The sequence below is a fragment of the Mus caroli genome, chromosome 9, assembly GCF_900094665.2.
Source record: "Mus caroli chromosome 9, CAROLI_EIJ_v1.1, whole genome shotgun sequence".
Taxonomy (NCBI): Eukaryota; Metazoa; Chordata; class Mammalia; order Rodentia; family Muridae; genus Mus; species Mus caroli.
This window is the reverse complement of record NC_034578.1, coordinates 97,928,007-97,947,359: the sequence shown is the minus strand read 5'-3', so window position 1 is coordinate 97,947,359 and position 19,353 is coordinate 97,928,007. Positions and strand designations below refer to the sequence as shown.

Here is a 19,353-nt window from a genome sequence, read left to right as displayed (position 1 = left end):
CTCCTGCTGAGTGCCTCACATCTCAGTTCTCCTCAGCCTGCTTCTCGTCACTGCCTGATAAGAGCGCCACAGTGACAGGTGGGCATCAGGTGGGCTTTCACATCACACAGGCTGCCGCTCAGGTCAGCTCTTCCCCGCCTTCCTGTTTAGAAGGATGGCATTTCTAAAATGGTGTTAAAATTTCCACTTTATTAGTTCCTCTTTTCCTGGTTCCATTTTTACAATATTTGATATTTTATATTCAAAATACCCATGATGATTCATGCCTCGTTAAATCTACCTTCTGAGCAGATTATGTAAGAGTCAAACAGGAGAATATGATTTTATAGCAAGATACTTAAAACACCAGGAACATTAATTAACTTACTCTGATTTTGAGGCCAAATAAAATAGGAAGGTGTGCACGGAGCCACTGCTAGCATCTGGCCTACCAAGGGGGAAACTGAGGCTTAGAGAAGACAAATTAGAGGAAAAAGCAGGATTCCAGTCCAGACGATCTATCACCTCATATCACCCGATTTAGTGTTTATCTGCCTTAACCTGCTACCCACAAGCTTCCTACCGTGTAAACACTTGACACTCCATTTTATTTACTGTTTTGTATTTTTTTTTGTCACAATGGGGATTGACCCCCTGCACATGGTGGGCAAGTGTTCTGCCACTGGGCTGTATTCCAAGTCCCTCATCTATGTTTTTACTGTTTTTTTTTCTTTTCTTTTTTAAGATAAGGTCTCCAGTTGAGGCTGGTTTTCTTTATAGAGCACAGGGTGACTTTGAAATTCTGATCCTCCTGCCTCCACCTCCTGAGTACCAGGATTGCAGGAGTATGTTGGCATACCCAGTTGGTCTGGTTCTGAGGACTGATCCCAGAGCTTCATGCCTGCTAGGTAGGTAGGTACACTACCAGCAGAGCTACGTCTCCAGCTCCAAGTTAGCATCACTCTGCATCCCGGGTCCACCATTTTCTGTAGTAGACTGTTTTGTACTCAGAAAGGGGTTACTCTTTGGCCCTGGGATGATATAAAAGTTTTCCCTCTTCACCTGTGTCTGTGGCCGACACTACTAGTCAATCAGGACACTCTTTCTCCCAGATCCACAGATGGTCTCAGACTCTTGATGTCGCAGCAAGCCAGTACCAATTGGCAGCTGGAGACTGGCCTATGAGGCCAACTCACTGCTTGTTTTTAAAAGGCCCCAGAGAAGGCCTGGGACTCACCGTGGGCATCTTTCCCTCCAGGCTGCCGGGGTCTCATGTTTCCATTTTTATCACCTTGTAAACCTGGAATATCCCAAAGGTCAGAGATACCGCGGAAGAAACAGAAAAGCAAGCACTGGCGATTCTGGTAGTAGTCCTGGCCACTCTCCCTGTTCATGCTTGCTCTTACAGACTCCCTGCTCCCATCCCCACCCACCATGCACTGTGGTTGCTGGGCCAGAGAAGAGACTGGGAACAGGGAATGAATGACAGGAAAGAGAGCTATGGTCTTTGAGCTGAGTCAGAGCATGCTGTGACCTCAAGGCTTTATCCCCTGCAGCAGGCCTGCACAGAGCTGTGGTTCACCCCTCCTCTGCATTCTGCCATCTTGGAACATAGCTGCAGACGCTATAGGTACAAACCAGTTTCTTCTAGTACTTTCTGTGCCTTAGCCTTTTGACCTGTATTCACCTTGTGTTTTCCAAGTCAGCAAAGTGAGGCTCAGGTAGGAGAAATGACTGTCCAAGAAAGTTACCTGGCCAAGAGATAAAGGCCCAAGTACAGATCCAAACCCTTTGGCTCTAGCTATAATATGTGGCAGTTGTCAGTATATGTAGGCAGTTTTATGTCTAGCCAAGACAAGAACTGACTAAGCTAAGAGCGATAATAGGGCACAAAAGGTAATGTGTATGGAACTCGGGGCCCAGAAGGTCATGTAGCCCTTGGAGTGGGTGGCCCTGCACTTTGAATGGTGAGTAACAGGGGAGTCCCTGGGAAAGAAGCAAAGGAGACTTAGCTGCTGGTTCAAAGCCAGGTCAGGAAGCCGTGGTGTTTAATGAAACCATTCAGAACTGAGGGTGGGCTCACCAAGGCAGACGGTTTATGCCCCAGAGCCACTTCAGGCTGTAAATATAGGAACTGAAAGCTGAGAGGGTGGTTTCCATCCCCAGAAGTAGGTTCTGTTTTCCTTTGGAACTTTTCTTCCCCTCTTCCTACATCTTCAGACGGAATGATAGGGCTCCGAGAAGTTAGTGTTTATGGGAGTTTAGAAAAATCCTACAAGGGTGTCTTACTTATTTTTCCTCCTTTTCTATGTGGAAAAAAAAGGGGTCCTGGGGTCCTCTGCAAGGATATAGCCTTGGAGGGTTTTGCATCATTGAGAGGACACAGCAGGAGGGGCCTCAAGCCTCCTCTGCCTCTTTCCTCATGAGGCCTCCTTCATCCAGAGGCAGGCCAGGGTGAGGATGGAGCATCGATGAAGAGTCATTGCAGTCAAGATCCTGCCTGCCTACATAGACTGACAACTCCCACCTATGATAGCTGAAACCGGAGGCTTCGGAGTTGGACCAGGGTCTTTATCTTTTGGCTGATTAACTTTCCTGGGCAGTCGTTTCTCTTTTCTGAGCCTCGCTTTGCTGACTTGAAAAAACATGGGGGCGAATACCAGCACCTGCATAAAGGTCAAGAAGCTGAGGCACGGGAAGTACTTAGCACTGTGCATACCACGTTTTTTGGCAGCCTACAGGTGGCATCTTAAAACACTGGTAGTGACAGTCTGGTGAGAGAATGCACTATTAGTTATGCGCATCACCTGGACCTCCTTACAGAGACACGAGAACAGCAGCATCTGGGTGTTGTACTTGACTGTGAAATGCTCCCATATACTTATGTGTGTGGACACCCAGTCCCTGGATATTAATGCTGTCTTGGAGGAATGTACAACCTTTAGGAGGTGAAGCCTCTCTGGAGGAAGTGGGTAACTGGTGGGCAGGTCTTGAGTCTCTAAAGCCCAGTTCTACTTCCTGTTCATTTTCTGCTTCCTGTTTCACCACCATGTGGGGCAGCGACGAGTCCAGCTGCATAGTCCTGCAATTATGGAACTTCCTGCTGCCATATACTGTATCTCCCCAAACCATGGGCCAAAATACATCTTTCCTCCCTTGAGTTGATTCCCATCAGGTGGTCAGAGCAATAGGAATAGAAACTAACACAATGGGTGTAAACAGTAATGTTTCTGCCTTCTCCCAGGTTGGACGATCAAAGCAGCCCTGTACATGTACATACGTTTAGCCAAAGAGAACTTCTTAAGCAGCTGGGGCATGGCGTCTTGGGGGTGGATTTCCACAGTCAGCTGAGTACCTGCAAAGGGGGAGGTGACATTCTTAGCCAAATGCTGCTAGGAAGGGCACTCCGTCTTGTGACAGATGTTCAAATGGCAGAACGTGCTTCATCTTAGATCTTTCTGTTGAATATGCAGATAATTCACGTTTTCCAGACTAACCCAAACAACAAACACAAGCACTCTCGCTACCCCATCTAACCATGGGGGTGGAATGCATGGGGAAAGCCATCTGCAGACCCTGGAAAGTCAGTGATAGAAAAGAACAGGGTTGGGAGTGGCAACGACCAGGTTGTGAGACAGGACCACATCGGCCTACCCTTCTCATTCTGGCAACACCTCAAGCAAAGGCATCCCTACCCAGAGGTGAATGGATGTAAAAGAGTACTCAAGAAAAAAAATTCAATTTCTACTTGAAGGGTGAGAATGGGAACCCCTAATTGTCTCAGGGAGTGGGGACATCTTCTGTTGTGTTTTTTTTTCTTTATTCTATATTTTCCTGATTCAGCCCAGAAGCAAGAATGTGGGTAGCTGTGAGGTTAGTAGCCAGGCCCAAGTGGCATGTGTATTTTCTCTCCCTCTTTCTCTCCTTCTTTCCCTCCCTCCCTCCACCCTCCCTCCCTTCTTCCCTCTCTCCATCCCTTCCTCCACCATCTCTTTCCTTCCCTCTCTTTCCCTCTCCTCCCTTCTCCCTCCCTCTATCCTTCCTTTCTCCCTCCTTCATCTCTCCTGCTGATTGTCCCCAGACACAGTTATAAAAAGTACCCAACAGAGTGAAAAACAAAGTTCCAACCTTTTTTGGCCAGATGAACAGAAAATGGTTGACGAAATGTAATTCCCTAAAGTTGCAAATGAGTTCCCATGCACTTTATACCACAGTCTGAATACCAAACTCTAGGGGAAGAACCATGCCCTCCTTCTGAACTGACCACTGTGCATGTGAGCAGACGGGTCCTGCAAAGGCCACCACTCAGAACTACTCAGCAGAGTACCTGGGAAGATCTCAGTTGGAGAAGAAAAGATGCCAACCATGACAACCCACATTTAACCCAAAGATGATAAAATGGCACAGTAGCCATGCTCCAAAACTAAAGGCCAGCCATTTCAGAATAAATCAAATGATACAAAACTCAGCAAAGAAACAGAAGATGGAAAGAACAAAGTGAAGATTTTAACACTGAAATGGAAGATGGGCTACAATGTTTTCTATGACAAAGGAAAGAGCCTGAGAACAGCGGCCAGGATCCAATCTGGACAATGGGAAAAGCCAGCAATGCTTCAGAGACCACAGGACCACATTTAGAAGTCCACTGTTCACGTCTCTGGCAACCATGTGTGCAGAAAAGTAGCTGAAGAAATAACAAACTACTCAAATTTGAGAAAAGACATACATGTATGGACTCAAGTTTAGTGTGTTCCAACCAACCAGGATAAATAAAAGAAGATCCAGGTCCAGACATGACATAATTACAACACTGAGACACAATGTCCCTGAATACGCTCTGGATAAGTGATACATTATATATCAGGTGGCTACATATTTCTCATCAGAAACTGGGTCAGAAAGATGTGGAATCTTTAAGATTCTGAAAGGAATTCACTGTCTCTATCCAATAAAAATTCCACACGAGAATGAAATAAAAACATTTTTCAGGTACAGTGAGACCAAGACAATTTGCTCAATAACATATCCACTCAAGAAAGGAAAATACCAGAGATAGAGAAATATAATATAATAGTATAATATAATAGTGAAGAAACGTCAGCTTATCAAGGAGATGTGACAATGTCAAATACGTAGTCACCTGAACACAAAGATTTAAGATATCTGAAATAAAACTCACAGAATTATAGAGAGGAATAGACAAACATACATTATAGTCAGAGATATCAGCTCTCTTCTTTCAAAGATTGAAGGGATTAATTAAAAAAAAATCAGCAACTTCGGAGAAGTATTAAATAGTGCTGTCAGCTGCTGTGGCTTCTGTGGTGCTGTAGAGAATGTCCCCCAGTCCTGGAAGGTAGTGGAACACACATTTACGTCACGTGTTCAGAATATTCACTACGACTTGCTGTGTGCATTGGATACTCTGCACTCCCCAAGTGCTGGCTGTGATAAACCATGATGTGGTGAACATCAGGATAAAGAAGACATCTTTAACACTTTTCCAATCAATTCCTGAGAGTGAATTCTTAAACACAGATGGAAAGGAATGAGGGTTTTGTAAGGCTTTTGTAATGCTGGCCAACTTTCCCACACATCTTTCCGTTGGTTTCTGATTCCACCAATGGGGTCAGGGGTGGAGAATGCCCTTTTTACTCATTCTTGCCCTGGTTGATTGCCCACACTTCGTTTTGTTTCACCCCTTGAATGTAGGCTGACCTCACAAGTTAGTATGGCTGATTAGCATGGGGTAGAACTTGTGTTATCATTCAGTGTCTGAGTTTAGCCCTGGAGAGACTTTGCAATGCTTGTTCCCACTCTTGGCATCCCTGCCACAGCGCTGTGCTGTGTGTGCACCAGACTAAGGGTGAGAGACCGCAGGGAGCAGCGCAGGGCTGCTCAGGTGAGGCTATCTGAAACCATCTGGTCTCCAGCCAGCCCACCAGCTGACAGCCAGCACTAGCTCAGCCAAGAGCTGAGATCAGCCGGCTATGGCGTGGACAGTGACTGTCCAGCAGACCTGCAGGCTTGGAAGCTCACAATGGCACTCACAGCCGAGTCCTGTGGTGGTGGATAACACAAACATGCCTGCTAAGCTTACTGGCATCTGCCTTCATAAACCCTTTACATTTTTATTAATGAAGGGTCCCTTATTGTTTTATGTATTTAAAAAAATTTTAGTGTAGTTTTAAAATTTCTTATTTGCTCTTTAAATTGTTTTGAGTGTTGACTGTTATTATTATTTACTGATTTATTATGTTTCCCTTGATGGTTTTGTAAGAAAGAGTTCCTTTTTATTAATCCTTTGTTAAAATATACTGCAATTATTTTCTTTTGGAAAACCATTATTGATTTTCTTATACACTTTTAAAACTTGTTTTGCATGCTAACGAGACTAGAGATACAATGTGCTCCCTAGACCAAAAGGCTTAACAAACATTTTAAATATTTAATTAACTAATAAATTAGTTAATGTGTATGTGGGGTATATGTGTATTGTATGTGGGGTTCATGCATAAGGGGATCTTTATCACTCTCTGCCTATTTCTTTGAGGCAGAGTCTCTCCCTGAACCTGAGGCTTGTGTTTCAGCTAGGCTGGAAGCCAGCAAGTCCCAAGAGCCTCCAATCTCTGACAGCCTCTGAGCTGGGTTAAAGGCATGTCAGAGGATGCCCGCCCTGTCATGTGGGTGCTGAGATTCGAACTCTAGTCCTCCTGATTGTGGAGCAAATGCTCTTAAAACTGAGCCATCTCTGTAGCCCAGCATTCACCTGTAAAGTGTAGAATCTAGCACATTCACTGCCCGTGAGTGACACCAGCCTTATGATCCTGGGATGAAGATGCTGAGGATTTCAGAATTCAGGGTGTGAGTCCATTCTTGTCAGAAGATCGGGTGCCACCCTCATCCGAAGCATATTCCCTTTACGGCCCTGGTTAACTTGGCCTCTTTGTTTTCTTGTGCAACTCTTTCTGAGGTGTTCTCCAAAGTGGTGTGTGGCCACAAGATGCTTTTTGAAAGATGAACTATGAGAGGTTCCCCTGCATGCTCTCTCTATTGTGGGTTGCAACCCGCAATGCTTTCAGTCCTGCAGCAAAGGGGTCTATCCGACCCAGGAGTCTGTCTGACCCAGTGCAGCTGCTGTTTGGAGATTACTGGGCTGAACCAACTGTAGCCTTAAAAGAGCTGCGAAGGTGAACAGTTCGTGGGCCTAGGACCCAACAGTAAGCATCCCCCTCACACTTGTCCTATCTTACGTACATCCAGCTGCCCTCCTCCAACCATGTTTCTTGTGAAGAGTGGTGGAGCTGGGAAACAAACCACAGTTGTGGCCCTTCTGGGGCTAACGGGGAGGTGGCCTCATGTTTAGAGGGGCTGTTGTCCACCAGCTCTCCCTGACATCATTTGAACCCCCTCTTCTCCCTGCAATTTTTCACTTTATCTCCTTGCCCAGGACCAACTGTCCCTAGGCTGTGCTGCTGTTTTTATTCTCAATGCTGTCAAACTCTCACCCTGATTATAGAGTTTTGCATTCCTCCAGAGACTGAAGAGACCATCTGTGAGACTTCTCTGCCCCCTAGGAATGGCCTGCCGTCATCACCCTGTGTCAAGATGGTTAGCATTCACTAGAGAGGAAGACAGTGTACCCACCTCACTTTTAGATCTAATAAAACTGAGATTTTAGTAAAAATATTAACCTGACCTAGCTCTCAACACGAAGAATCTCAGGAAAAATTCAAATCAGAGCTAAATCCCAAGCAGCTGCCAATCACACCAACCTTGACCGTCAAGGATAAGAGACCCTTTCTGGGACTTTGGGTGTCCTGCCTGGCCTCCCTCACAATACCCTTCCCCAGCAATTCATTTGCTGAATAAGACTTCTGAAACTGCAGCCTTGGCCATTTAGGGATATTTCTTGCTACCCCTATGAGGTGGCTTTCAGGCTGGACATTTTCTAAACCCTGCTGACTTTCCTTCCTTTCTCTCTCAAAATTTGAGATGCATAGAGCATCCTGAGTCTGTGTGGGCACTGTCCTAGGCTGGCCTTTTACCCAGTCAGGTGACATCTCCCACACGACACCTCTCCTAATGGCTCCAGGTTTCAGTCGGTATTTGTCTAACGGCTCAATTGACTCAGAATACCTAATGTGGGCACGGCAAGTGGGTTTTGTGTTGTTCATTAACTCTGACTGATTGGAAGTGGCTGCCAGGTGCATTGATCAATTAACAAAGACCGCCAGGCAAGCATGTGTGCATGGTGTGTATGCATGCATGGGGGTGGCAGAGGGGGAGACAGGAGTGCATGCGGAGGAGTCCCAGGATTTATGCAAGATACTCAGCACCATTGACTTAAGAGTCTCTGGACATGCTGATCCATTTACAACCTGGGCATACTTTTCTATAACACTTAAAGTCGGAAAAATCTTAGTTAAGCATTCGTCATCTTAAAAGCACTCTCATATGAACCATGCCTGGCTAGATCTTAAAAGATGCGTGCTCTATGCTTCCAGGATGTAGTAGTTGGGAAGCAGTCAGCTCCTAAAGCTGGGGACACGCATGATGGGTGTCATTTCAGAACTGACTCCTTAGCCACCACCCTGAGGGTCAGAAGTCATCGTGCCTCCTTGTGGTGACTACTCTCCTGTCACTCAAACACAAGCCCACTGAAGATTCATCTTCTAAGGCCCCTGTGCACTATGAGATGGCTTTTTATTGCCTGCTGTATAAAACCTGCCACTGAGGAGAAGGGGGGAAAGCAGAGTCATTTGAAACAAGAAACTCCATCTGGAGCCTTGGACTTCTTGCTGGGGTGGGCAGGAATGTTGTACTCAAATCAGCTCTGTGGTCCCTGATCTGTATGGGGGAAGTGTGGTACAGAAGTTAAGCCCACTTGGCTTTGAGGGGGTGCACAGACATGTTCAATTCTTGGGTCTGATTTGTCCTGTTTAATGCATAACTTAGGCAAGCTGCTTACATGCCCTTGTGCCTCGGTTTCTCCCTTTTTTTTCCATCCAGAAAGTGGATTTCATTTTTTGGTGTGTGTGTGAGAAAGGAAACCTTTCATAGAGTGTGGCTGAGGGAGATGAGGAGCCATGAACAGTGCTTAGCTCGATGTCTGGCACACACCTCGTGTTCGGCCTCTGATCTAGGCTATGATTGAACCTCCTGTGCTGGAGCTGACAGGGTCCCTAGAACAGAACCCAAGGAGTCCCAGGCTTGCCGATATGTAGGAGCTCAACACACGATAGGGACATCCTTTCTGTTTCCCCAATGCCTAGTCTCAACAGAGCGACATTCAACTCTTCCCCTTCACCCTCCCCTCTCCCCCTGCCCAGTCTGCTGTGTCTACCCCTGGCTTATGCTTCAATCCTTGTCTCCCCACTCCCCCTTCTCCTTCTAGCCCAGATCCACAACATGGGAAACCCTCTTGCCATTGGGTATCGTGATACCACCTCTAGGGGGATTCCTCTTTGCTTCTAGTCACCTCCCTTCTGTTCTGTTCATTCTTCCAATATTAGAGGTACCGCATCTAAAGCCATCTGATGTCTGCTGATCATACTCTGATCAGAAGCCAGCACACTGAAGGCAGCCCACACCTAGGACCATAAGTCCTGCCTCAAATCCTTTCTGCCTCATCTCCTGCTCCTTACTCTGCTCATGTCCCCTTTTCCCCTGGCCACAGACACAGACTTTCCACACCTACCAGATGCCTGCCTGCCTGATTGTGCCTTCATGTCATGACTCCCAGCTAAAATTTCTCCCTAGATGCCCTCGTGTCTATCCCACCCCCTCTTTTCTTACACAGATATTCCATCTCAGTTGCTGCTGACCTGTTCTTTTTATCTGGGGGTGGGGGATGCCAGGGATCAGACTAAAAAGCCTCCTGCATGATAGCCAAACCACTAAGCTACACCCCCAGCCTCCTCTACTCTGCTTACTATGGTTCCTTATCATGAGCTGAGTAATGAATTCTCAGGGTATCCATGCAGAATCTCTGACTGCAAGGGAGATCTCGCAGATGAGGCCTTACCTATGGATCTCAGAGTGATTATTCTGGGCTATCTGGTTGGGCCTTAGATGTGACCGTGTATAACTTTATAAAAGGGAGACAGAGAACTGCCTACCTAAAAAGGGAGAGGGCCATGTGATAATAGAAGCCATCACTGGAATGACACAGCCATAAAGCCAAGGAATGCTGGCAGCCTGTAGGAGCAGGAGGAAGTAAGGAATGGATTCCCCCCCAAGGCTTCAAAGGCTGCGGCCCGCTGACACCTGCCCTTTACCCAGCAAAGCTGACTTCGGCCTTCTCAGTCCCAGAAGCTTAAGGCGAAATCTTCTTGTTGTTTCTAGCCAGTGAGCAACAGGAAACTGATTTATCACCCCTGCCCCCACCATCCCTCCTGCCTTAATTTCCCCTTTGGTCTTTCCCCCTCCCTAGGACCCAGTCCTACATGCAGGAGCCTTTGTTTTGTTCCCCGTGTTGAGAGAATGGCAGCCCATTCGCAATCTTTCTACATCAGCGAGGTATCTCTGCCGTGAGGCTTGTACAGCCACGTCAGTGTCAGAGAAACAGCCTGGCCTGCATTGATTCTTGTGCTTCAGGAAGGGGCACACCCGTGTCCCTTGAGTGCTATGGCATAGTTTTCTTGCTTGTTATGGCATCAGCAATGGCAGCCAACTCTGGGTTGAGCCTGAGAACCCCAGGCATCTGACGAAGAGCCATGGTAGATACTGGAGTCCTTTAAATAGGTTCTCCCCCAGCCACAGTGGAAACCTCAACTCTACCTCGTGGTAGTCTCGGATCTAGAAAACTGCAGAATCAGCCTGGCCAGCAGAGAGTGCCCTTGCCTGCCATTTCCAAGTACCCAGAGCACTTCTGGGAAAATCAGAGCTCTCAAGGAAGGACCAGGTTGTTCCACCTTGCTGCTGAAACTTGGCCCTAAGTGGGATGTTTCATCAGATTCAGCTTCAAGAGAGGTCAAGGAGCCTTTGTGACTCAGGATGTGGGAGCACTTGGATACTGGGAGCCAGCAGGAGATCAGTTTCCAGGGAGCCGCAGAAGCCCAGCCACGGGAAGGTTAACAACTGAGGCCCTGCTGGGGTTGGAGGTAAGGTACCAGAGAGCTAGCCCTGACTCTTGCTGTCTCGAGCCTTAGTCTCCTCATCTCACCCAGTCAGGGTTGCTTTGATACCTAAGTGTGTATAGAGGTTGGTAGAGCCGCAGACACATGCTTTGCACTCAGTGAGTGTTAGCTGCAGCACTGACAATATCGATAATGGTGGGACTCTGTAATCCAAGGACTTTATTTCTTCACTGGAAGGGCAGGGTGTCTCAGGTCTTCCTCTGGGATGCAGGGAGACAGAAGGATGCTCTAACCTTCATGGATCACAGAGGAGGTATTCCCTGTAGCCTTCTTGGATCACAGAGAAGGTGCTCCCTATAGCTTTTATGGATCAGAGCGGAGGTGCTCCCTGAAGCCTGATCTCTGTATCCTGGGCTTGCTGACTTGGGCAGCAGAGCCAGGAACACAGCCCCAGGAGAGATGGCCATTAGCGATTTGTCTCTTACCTTGGTTGTCATAGGAGGTGATGACCTGCGGCTGCTGAAGGCACTGCTTCTCTGGCAAGTTTCCTATTTAAGAAAGACAAAGAAGATGGCAAGTGACTGCCATGACCATGGTATAATGTTCCCTGGGAGGGGGGCTGAGGGAGCCGGGTGCACCTGAGATAATTGTATGTTGGCGGGGCTGAGCACATCTACTGCCATAGTGAGCACACCTCTGGATCAGCATAGCCTCACCCATGGGAGTCCACAAGTGCCCACCCCTTCTGCCTCCCAGTGGAAGCTTACCCAGGCTGGGATTCATACTACTGGTCTAAGGAACTGCTGCTCTGGAGTTTTTGCTACAATTTCCAAAATGTTTTCTCAGACACAGATGCCTAACCGGTTGTCATCATCCCTTTCTGTGAAATGAACTGCGCGGGGGTGGGGGTGGGGGTAGGGGTGCGGGTGGGGGTCCAACATAGTACTTGAACTCTTGAACTTCCAAACTCCTAGCTCAGCTCTCTTTCCTCCTTCTGAGGAGCACAGGGACAGTCACCTGCCTCTGCTTCTAGCCTTGAAGGTGGGAGGATACTCAGTTTGGTTTAGTTTCACCAGTTTTACAGAGCACTCAACATGTTTGAGTTCTCTGTGTCCACTGGTGATATTTACATGTCCTTACGGCCCAGTGGGATTTGGATGCTGAAGAGAGATGCCTGGTTCTTGCTACAGGCCATCGCTGTCTTCTCGGCCCTTCCTAGGCATGAATTCCTTTCTGCTTTATGGCTGCTCTGTGGCTGTGCCAGCACTGTCCTTACTGAGCCAGCCCCTGGACCTTGTCTTCATGGATGTGGGAAGAATCGAGGAAGGGCCAGGATTATGGCAGAAGGAAGTTCTCAGTCTACATTTCCCCTTATGATTCGTCATCTGCCTGTGACCTAGAGTGAGCCTCACTTTAGGGGAAAACAGTGGTTCAGCCTGGGAACTAGCATTTCCCTAAGGTTGCTGTCTGCAGAGTGGAGCCAATCACGAAGGCAACTCTGTGCTTCCCATGATACAGCTTCGGTGCTTCCCTAGCGGAAGCTGGTCAAGGTGGATGGGTGGGGCACTCAGCCGGGCTAGACTTGGGGTCCACCCAGCAGAGGTTTGCCTTGGGGAACCGGCACGCTCTAGTCTTCTCCTAGGATTAGGTTGAGTCAGGCCCCCAGGACTTCTAGAACATGGTTGCCTGGCCAAGGCCAGATGCACTGTCATCGTGTGCCAACGTGGGGTGATGTGGCATGCTGGGCTGGAGCTTCAGGCCACTCGGGTGAGGACAGGGAGGCTGCCTTCTGTGGGCACGGCTGGCTGTACCTCCATGAGGAAACAGGAGCCGGGAAGGGAATCCTTAAGGAGGATGATTGGCTGGCACAGCTCCTGGGAGGTATTTATAGTCAGGGCTGCACAAGTGGTTTCTCTCTAGCGGTAGGGCACCAGACACCGTGCTGCTAGGCAGACTTCAGCCAGGACCAAGGAGAGCAGCCAATCACAGCAGGGGAAGCCCGTTGCTGGGCAAGCTTTGGGAGAGGGGTGGCTGAGCCCAAACACCTGCTGCTTCCAAAAGTTTGGAGAGTTTCAGGCTCCCCACCCTACCTCTCGCCAACACCCAAGCCCAAGGAGGGTACAGAGCAGCAACAGGAGGACAAATGTGCCCTTTTGGATCAACCCCACACTTGGTTCCATTTGTGCACACTCTGTCAGCACATGCCACTGGGCCACTTCCTTCTGAGATGAAATTTCTTCAACTGCCGGGTTTGGACAGCCTGTTGGTTAGCAGGACTCGGTGATTTGGGTACCAGCAAGGCACATATGTGATGAAATCAGCTTCAACTCGAGTGTCCTGGAGCTTGCCATCAAGAACCATGGAAAGAGGCCGCTATATTTCTCCATATGTGCATGTCATTTAAAAAGTAGATCGAGTCTTTTGTTTGTTTGTTTGTGGTTTTTTTTTTTTTGTTGTTGTTTTTTTGAGACAGGGTTTCTCTGTGTAGCCTTGGCTGTCCTGGAATTCATTCTGTGGACCAGGCTGGTCTTGAACTCAGAGATCCATCCTCCTCTGCCTCACAAGTGCTGGGATTAAAGACGTGTGCCACCACTGCCTGGTTTGTAGACCAAATCTTACATTAAAATTACACATGTTGGTGGGATGGCGAAACCATCATGTTTCCTGGATTTAGGGTTTCTACAGACATTCTCTGCTGCCAGAGTCATATCAAATCTTCAAACGCTAGATTTTCTTCATGGACTATTTAAATCACCTTCTGTGAACCGATACTAAGAGCCTCAGGGGTTTTTGTTGTTGTTGTTGTTTGTTTGTTTGTTTTAAAATAATCATCTTGAGAGTTACTGTATTGCTTTCTGTTTTGTGAAGTTTTTCACTAATCTCCATTCCAACCTTGAAGATGCCCAAAGTGGAATGACTCCAGGGTTTTCTGAGAGGCCTTTGGTGCTTGACAGATGGCTCACCCAGGCAAGAGAGAAAAGCAACATAAAGGATATTCTCTTTTTGTCCAGTGTTCCCACTTGACTCACTCTCTTGCTCACACATGGACCCAGCATGCAGCACACAGGCTCTGAGTGGCCATTCCTAGGGCTGAGTTCCTGGACTCTCATTCTTAGGCTTCTTATTGGCCTAGAGTATCGCTTCGCTAGCTAAAATGCCAATCTTTGCCACCCCAAGTGAGTTAGATTTTCCCTATAGCTTAGCCCCAATTAAGGAAGCCTTTACATGGATCCACTAGCCAGGACACAGGCAGATGTTCTTAATGGGTGTGTTTGCATCTTGAAGATGACTCCTTCCTGTGAACAGCATAAGGGACATGGGGAAATGACCATTATTTGAACACAGCTCTACAAGGATAGGGTTCTAGACTTGCTTGTTAATTGTTCAATCTCTAACAAACTTTGGCCTGGCGCAAAGTAAATGCGAACGGAGCTGTTGAAGGAATAAGCATAGAGGTAAGATTGGTTTTCCTAGCTTGCGTCTCCGTTTTGCCGCTGTCTGAAGGCTGGCGAAGTCGGAGTTATTCACTCTTCCTCAGCTGTGCTCTTGTGCAGGGGCAGACATCTGACTCCATGGTGCACATGGATGGGGTCTGCTGGAACTCCTCCGCAACATTCTGGGAGTGGAGGTCGGGGTCCTAGTAGAAGTCTGTGTTCTCATCATGCATGTTAGCGCTCATGCGTCCCCCTGGAAGCTGGGGTAATCAGTCTTTGAGGCACACAAAACAAAACCCGCTATTTTGGCCCATCGCCTGTGTTCCAGAAAAGAGCGCTGTCTGGAACCAGAAAGAAGAGGCTTTGGAAATGAACTTCTAGCTGTATTCAGAAGCTCAGGGCAGTAGGGACTACTATAGAACCTTTGATTGGCTCTGCCCAGTCCTCAAATAATACAGATTTAAGACAGGCCACTATCCCAGTCTGACCAGAAAAAAATAAAACAACAACAACAACAAAAACTCAAACACATTTTAAAGCTGTATCTAGTCTTTGTGATGTCAGCAGCCCTGCCTCTGGTGGGAACACACACAGCCCTCAATACCCCAAGTAAAGCCAAATCCTCTTATATAGCTCAGCCAGCAAACAAATGGGTGCTGAAGTTCACAGCCTCACTTTCAGCTTCCAAAAACACAGGAGCCCCGGTGCCAGGCAAAGTTTTCCAGGCTCACAGAGGCCTAGAGGCTTGGCCGAGCCATAGGCAGCCATGTCTGCTCACCGATTAGATGTTAGAGCCAGTTTCCCAATGAGGACAACCCGACTCTTCCAGTCACTTTTCAGGGTTTTTGAATCACAGAGACAGAACAGAAAATAGAAAGAAAAAGAGATTTACCCTGAAAGCTGTTTTCTTCCAACTCTTGCCACTTCCGGATTCCGTTTCTGACACCTTGGAATCCTGTGAGAGAAGGATTGGGTGTGAGACTTTTTTGTGGAGGGAGCCCTAGGGCGAGTCCCATGCATCACTGTTCCACTTAGACACCCATCTGTGCTAAACAAGGCTGTGGGAACCAGTTCTTTCAGGATCTGAGATAGGCTGCCCTTGAATGAGACACATTTGAGGAAACAAAGCAATCCTTAAATTTAAAAAAAAAAAATTGTAATTTTTAGTGATGGTGGAATCGGCTATCAGGATTTTCCAGAAGGAATTTTTGCTATACAGATGCCCAATACCCATTTCCACAGCTCCAATATGTAAGTATGAAAGTATTATTTTCTGAGAGTTTTCTTTCTACTTTGCCTGCCCATTTCTGTATGCAGGGACAAAGCACGGACAAAGAGTGCCCATTCCTATGGGAGTGGAGAGCCACAGTTGCCTACTTTCCCAGCATCCTTTGCAGCTAGAGTATGGACCTGTTTAGGTCTCAGCATGGCCCATCAGATGCACCCATGTTTCGCTCTGGCAATGATGTAATGCAGAAGGGAAGGGAAGCTCTCTCCCTGGCAGTGGCTGGAATTGATAGTTGAGAGATTGAGTCCCTGGCATGCAACCTGATGTATTGCATGCGTCGGGTGGGAGCAGTGGGAGCAGTGGGGGCAGTGGGAGCAGTGGGGGCAGTGGGGGCAGTGGGAGCAGTGGGGGCAGTGGGGGCAGTGGGGGCAGTGGGGGCAGTGGGGGCAGTGGGGGTAGTGGGGGCAGTGGGAGCAGAGGTGCCACCACAAGACCAGCTCTGTGGCACACTTGATAGCAGTGTTCCCAGGAAGCTCAGTCTCAGGTCTGGCTCTCTAACCCTTCACCTGCCCAGAAGCCCCCATATCTTCCTCAGCTTCCCCCTCCCCTGATCTTTTCTACAAAGTCTGTTACTCTGCATAGTCTGTGTTGTGGGGAGTGCTGTTCTAAGTAAATAGCTGGGAACGTGCTGGACTCTTAGAGAAAAGAAGAGAGACCAGGCCAGCCCTGCAGCCTAAATCGCTGGTGACTCTTCTTGTCCTGTCCCTCCGACTCCTTTCCTCCTTGCTCTGTGGCACAAGGCCACAGTGTCTGCCTCCTGACAATAGCTGATGGGTGTGGGGAGGGGGAGCGTTAAGGCCTTCCTTGGCCGCTCCTTAGGGGGAGAACTCTCTTGCAGGTGACAGAAAGAGACTTGAAAGTTGGCAGGGTGATTTTGGGTTGTTGTGCATCTGTGTGAGACGTCTGAACAAGTAGTTTGACTTAATGCTTTTCTTCCTCAGGCTATGCCCTAAAGTGTGGCTACACAGGTCGGTACAGCCTGGGGGTTCCATGGATGGCAGACCTTGGAGACCCTACACTGTTCTTTTTCACTTTGGTAAAGAATAGGGGACACAGTTCTCTCTACTGCCCAGCATCTTCAAGAAACCTTCTCTGGGAAAATGTTTCTAGAAAAATACCAGTGCCTTTCAAGTAAGGGTGCTTTACCCCCCAAGTAAAGTAGGGTCAAAATGTGTATGTTCTTCTGGAGTCATGGACATTTTGGGTACCTTGAGAGCAGTTTTGATAGCCAGCACTTTAGGGCTTCTCTCTTTATCCTCTCTGGTGCAGAAGCAAAGGGACTATGATTGGGCGGTGGGGACTATTGGGCTGACTTGGACCTAGGCCTCACTACACTTGGGGAGCGGTCTTCTGGATTGTGTTACATGCAATGGGCGCCATCTCATTCCCATCAAGACGCGGAGGACATTTTCTTTCTCCTTCAAAGACCCTGAGAGGGTCTAATCCCTTCTCCCAGGAGCAGCATCGGAGAACTACAGGATCTATTCACCTAAACAGCTCCTGTCCTCACACTCCCTCCTAAACTCTAACTGCGGGGAACACTCAGTTCTCCAGTCTCTCTTTCCCTTAATGCCTCCCTTCCAGGTCCCCAGGGGCTGCATCATAGCTCCAGCGCATGTGGCTGGTGGATCAAGGTTGTCTAGAGAACCGCTGCCCTAGCACAGCAGGTGTGGGTGCATCATGCGCACAGAAGCTCTGGCAGGGTGGAGGAATGGGGGCAGACAGAGTAGCGGGAGGGTGTCCCAAGGAACGTGGGAGCTGGAGGGAGAGTGGGAGGTAGCAGTCATCTTTCTCTGTGCAGCCTGCAGGCATCTCTGCTAAAGAAGTGGTGTGGAGTTAGACCCTCAAGTCAGCTTCAGAGGCTCCCTCTAAGACCAGCGCCACGAGGCCCCTACATTTTTCGGGGATTCCCTGAGTGTCCGTTCGGCACCCTTTTTACGCTATACGCTATACAAGTTGTGTGTGTGTGTGTGTGTGTGTGTGTGTGTGTGTGTGTGTGTGTGTAGAATAGAGGCAGATTCTGCCTTCCACAATCACCCTATAAGCAATCACTTCTCAGTTTTCGTTTTCCCAAGTCTGCAGAAGAAGTAAAATTGAAGCTAAATTCAAGTACGGTCAGGAGACTTCAAACCCTACTCCACCCCAGCCCAGGTTCCCTTCACTCATTCAGTCCTTATATCTTTTGGAAGCGGAAAGAGAGGCTTCCGAGAAAGGGGAAACTGAGACTCTAAGTTATCTTAAAGTCTGACTCAGTACAGGGACCCTTTGGGGTCCCTGGTAACTTATGGTGAGTTGCATGCTGATTGGGGACTAGGCCTCTGCTACACGTGATCAGCCTAAGGCCCTGGCTTCTTTCTGAAGAGCGTTTTTCTATGTGTTTTGCACCCTTCAGAGAATAGCGGGAGAAAACAGGCCTGGGGCAACCAGTGCGCTGTGCGTTGCCAAGGAACGCAGGTGCCCTGGCGCCAGGGCACAAGCAGCGGCCCCGGAGAGGTTCGGACTGGCCTCGTTGGGGAGGGGGGTGCTGCTTAGGCGCCCCTGGGCGGGAGGACCCGGGGACGAGGTGCCCAGGGATTCTGAGGACCCGGGCGAGGCGGGTGTTACCTCCTCGGTTTTGCAGCAGCGCGCCCGAGTTCGCCTGCGGGTCCAAGTGCGTGGCTTGCGCCGCGCGCCGCTTCTCGGAGTGCACGATGAGCAGCATGTCGATGGCCACAGCGTTGCTGTCCTTCTTCAGCTCCATGGTGCCGCCTCCCTCCAGGCCTGCGCGCAGCGGCTGCTCGTGAGGCTGCCTAGGCTGCAAATGGCCCTGTGCGCGCCGCTGCCTGGCGCGGGAGAGGGCGAGGGCGCGGGAGAGGGCGCTGCCCCGCCGCCAGGTCCGCTGGGCGCAGTTTCGCTGACTCTGCCAAATTCACCATTAGAACCCGCCCGGGAGGGCGCTACCCTCCTGAAGTGCCTCTAAGTCACCTTTGAAAGGAAATCCCCGGGCCTGGCCTTGAACTGCACCCAGGATGCACTTTGCAGGGTTTATGACCCTTCCTCCCTGTACAACGGAAGTGCAGGTATTGGGCTCCAGCAAAGTTTTCTCTGTGGCTGGGCTGAGTGCTGCCTCATAGCCACCATCTCTCTCCTAAGAGAAGTCACTGGCCAACCCTGAAACCTCAAATCAGAGCTGGTTTAGTTTTGGAAAAGAAAGGCAAGAAGGTTGAATTGCAGAGTGAGCAGATGTTGGCCACATCTTTAGCCTTGACTTCTTTGTTCCCTTGGGTAGATTGTAGATTGAGGCATTATGGTGAAGCCCCCAACTCTCATTGATGGCTGTGTCAGACCCTGGGTCATATGTACTGGGCATCAAGCTAACAATCTTATTTTTCCTGAGATGGAGGTCTTAAAATTCCCCATTCCTTCGGGAAGACTAGCTCTTGCCTGAGGGGAAGAGAGAGAGAGAGAGAGAGAGAGAGAGAGAGAGAGAGAGAGAGAGAGAAAGGAACTGGGAGCTGCCAGCTGCTGTCAGGGAGCTGGACCTGAGAGCCCCTTCTATTTTTAGCCAGGCCTGTTCTGCCCAGCCAACAGC

At 48.8% G+C, this 19,353-nt stretch overlaps 1 protein-coding gene across 1 annotated transcript in view; it reads right to left on the bottom strand.

Annotated features, from left to right (window-relative positions):
- The window catches only part of Ky (kyphoscoliosis peptidase), a 40,550-nt gene extending 21,633 nt beyond the window's left edge, over positions 1–18,917 (bottom strand). Inside the window, exons 1-5 of the mRNA XM_021172657.1 lie at positions 18,387–18,917; positions 15,387–15,449; positions 11,546–11,608; positions 3,260–3,334; positions 1,217–1,279 (exon numbers count right to left, since the gene is read on the bottom strand). Coding sequence (XP_021028316.1) covers positions 1,217–1,279; positions 3,260–3,334; positions 11,546–11,608; positions 15,387–15,449; positions 18,387–18,522 — 400 coding nt within the window. The 5' untranslated portion in view covers positions 18,523–18,917. The remainder of the gene's footprint in view (positions 1–1,216; positions 1,280–3,259; positions 3,335–11,545; positions 11,609–15,386; positions 15,450–18,386) is intronic.
- Positions 18,918–19,353: the final 436 nt, after the last annotated feature.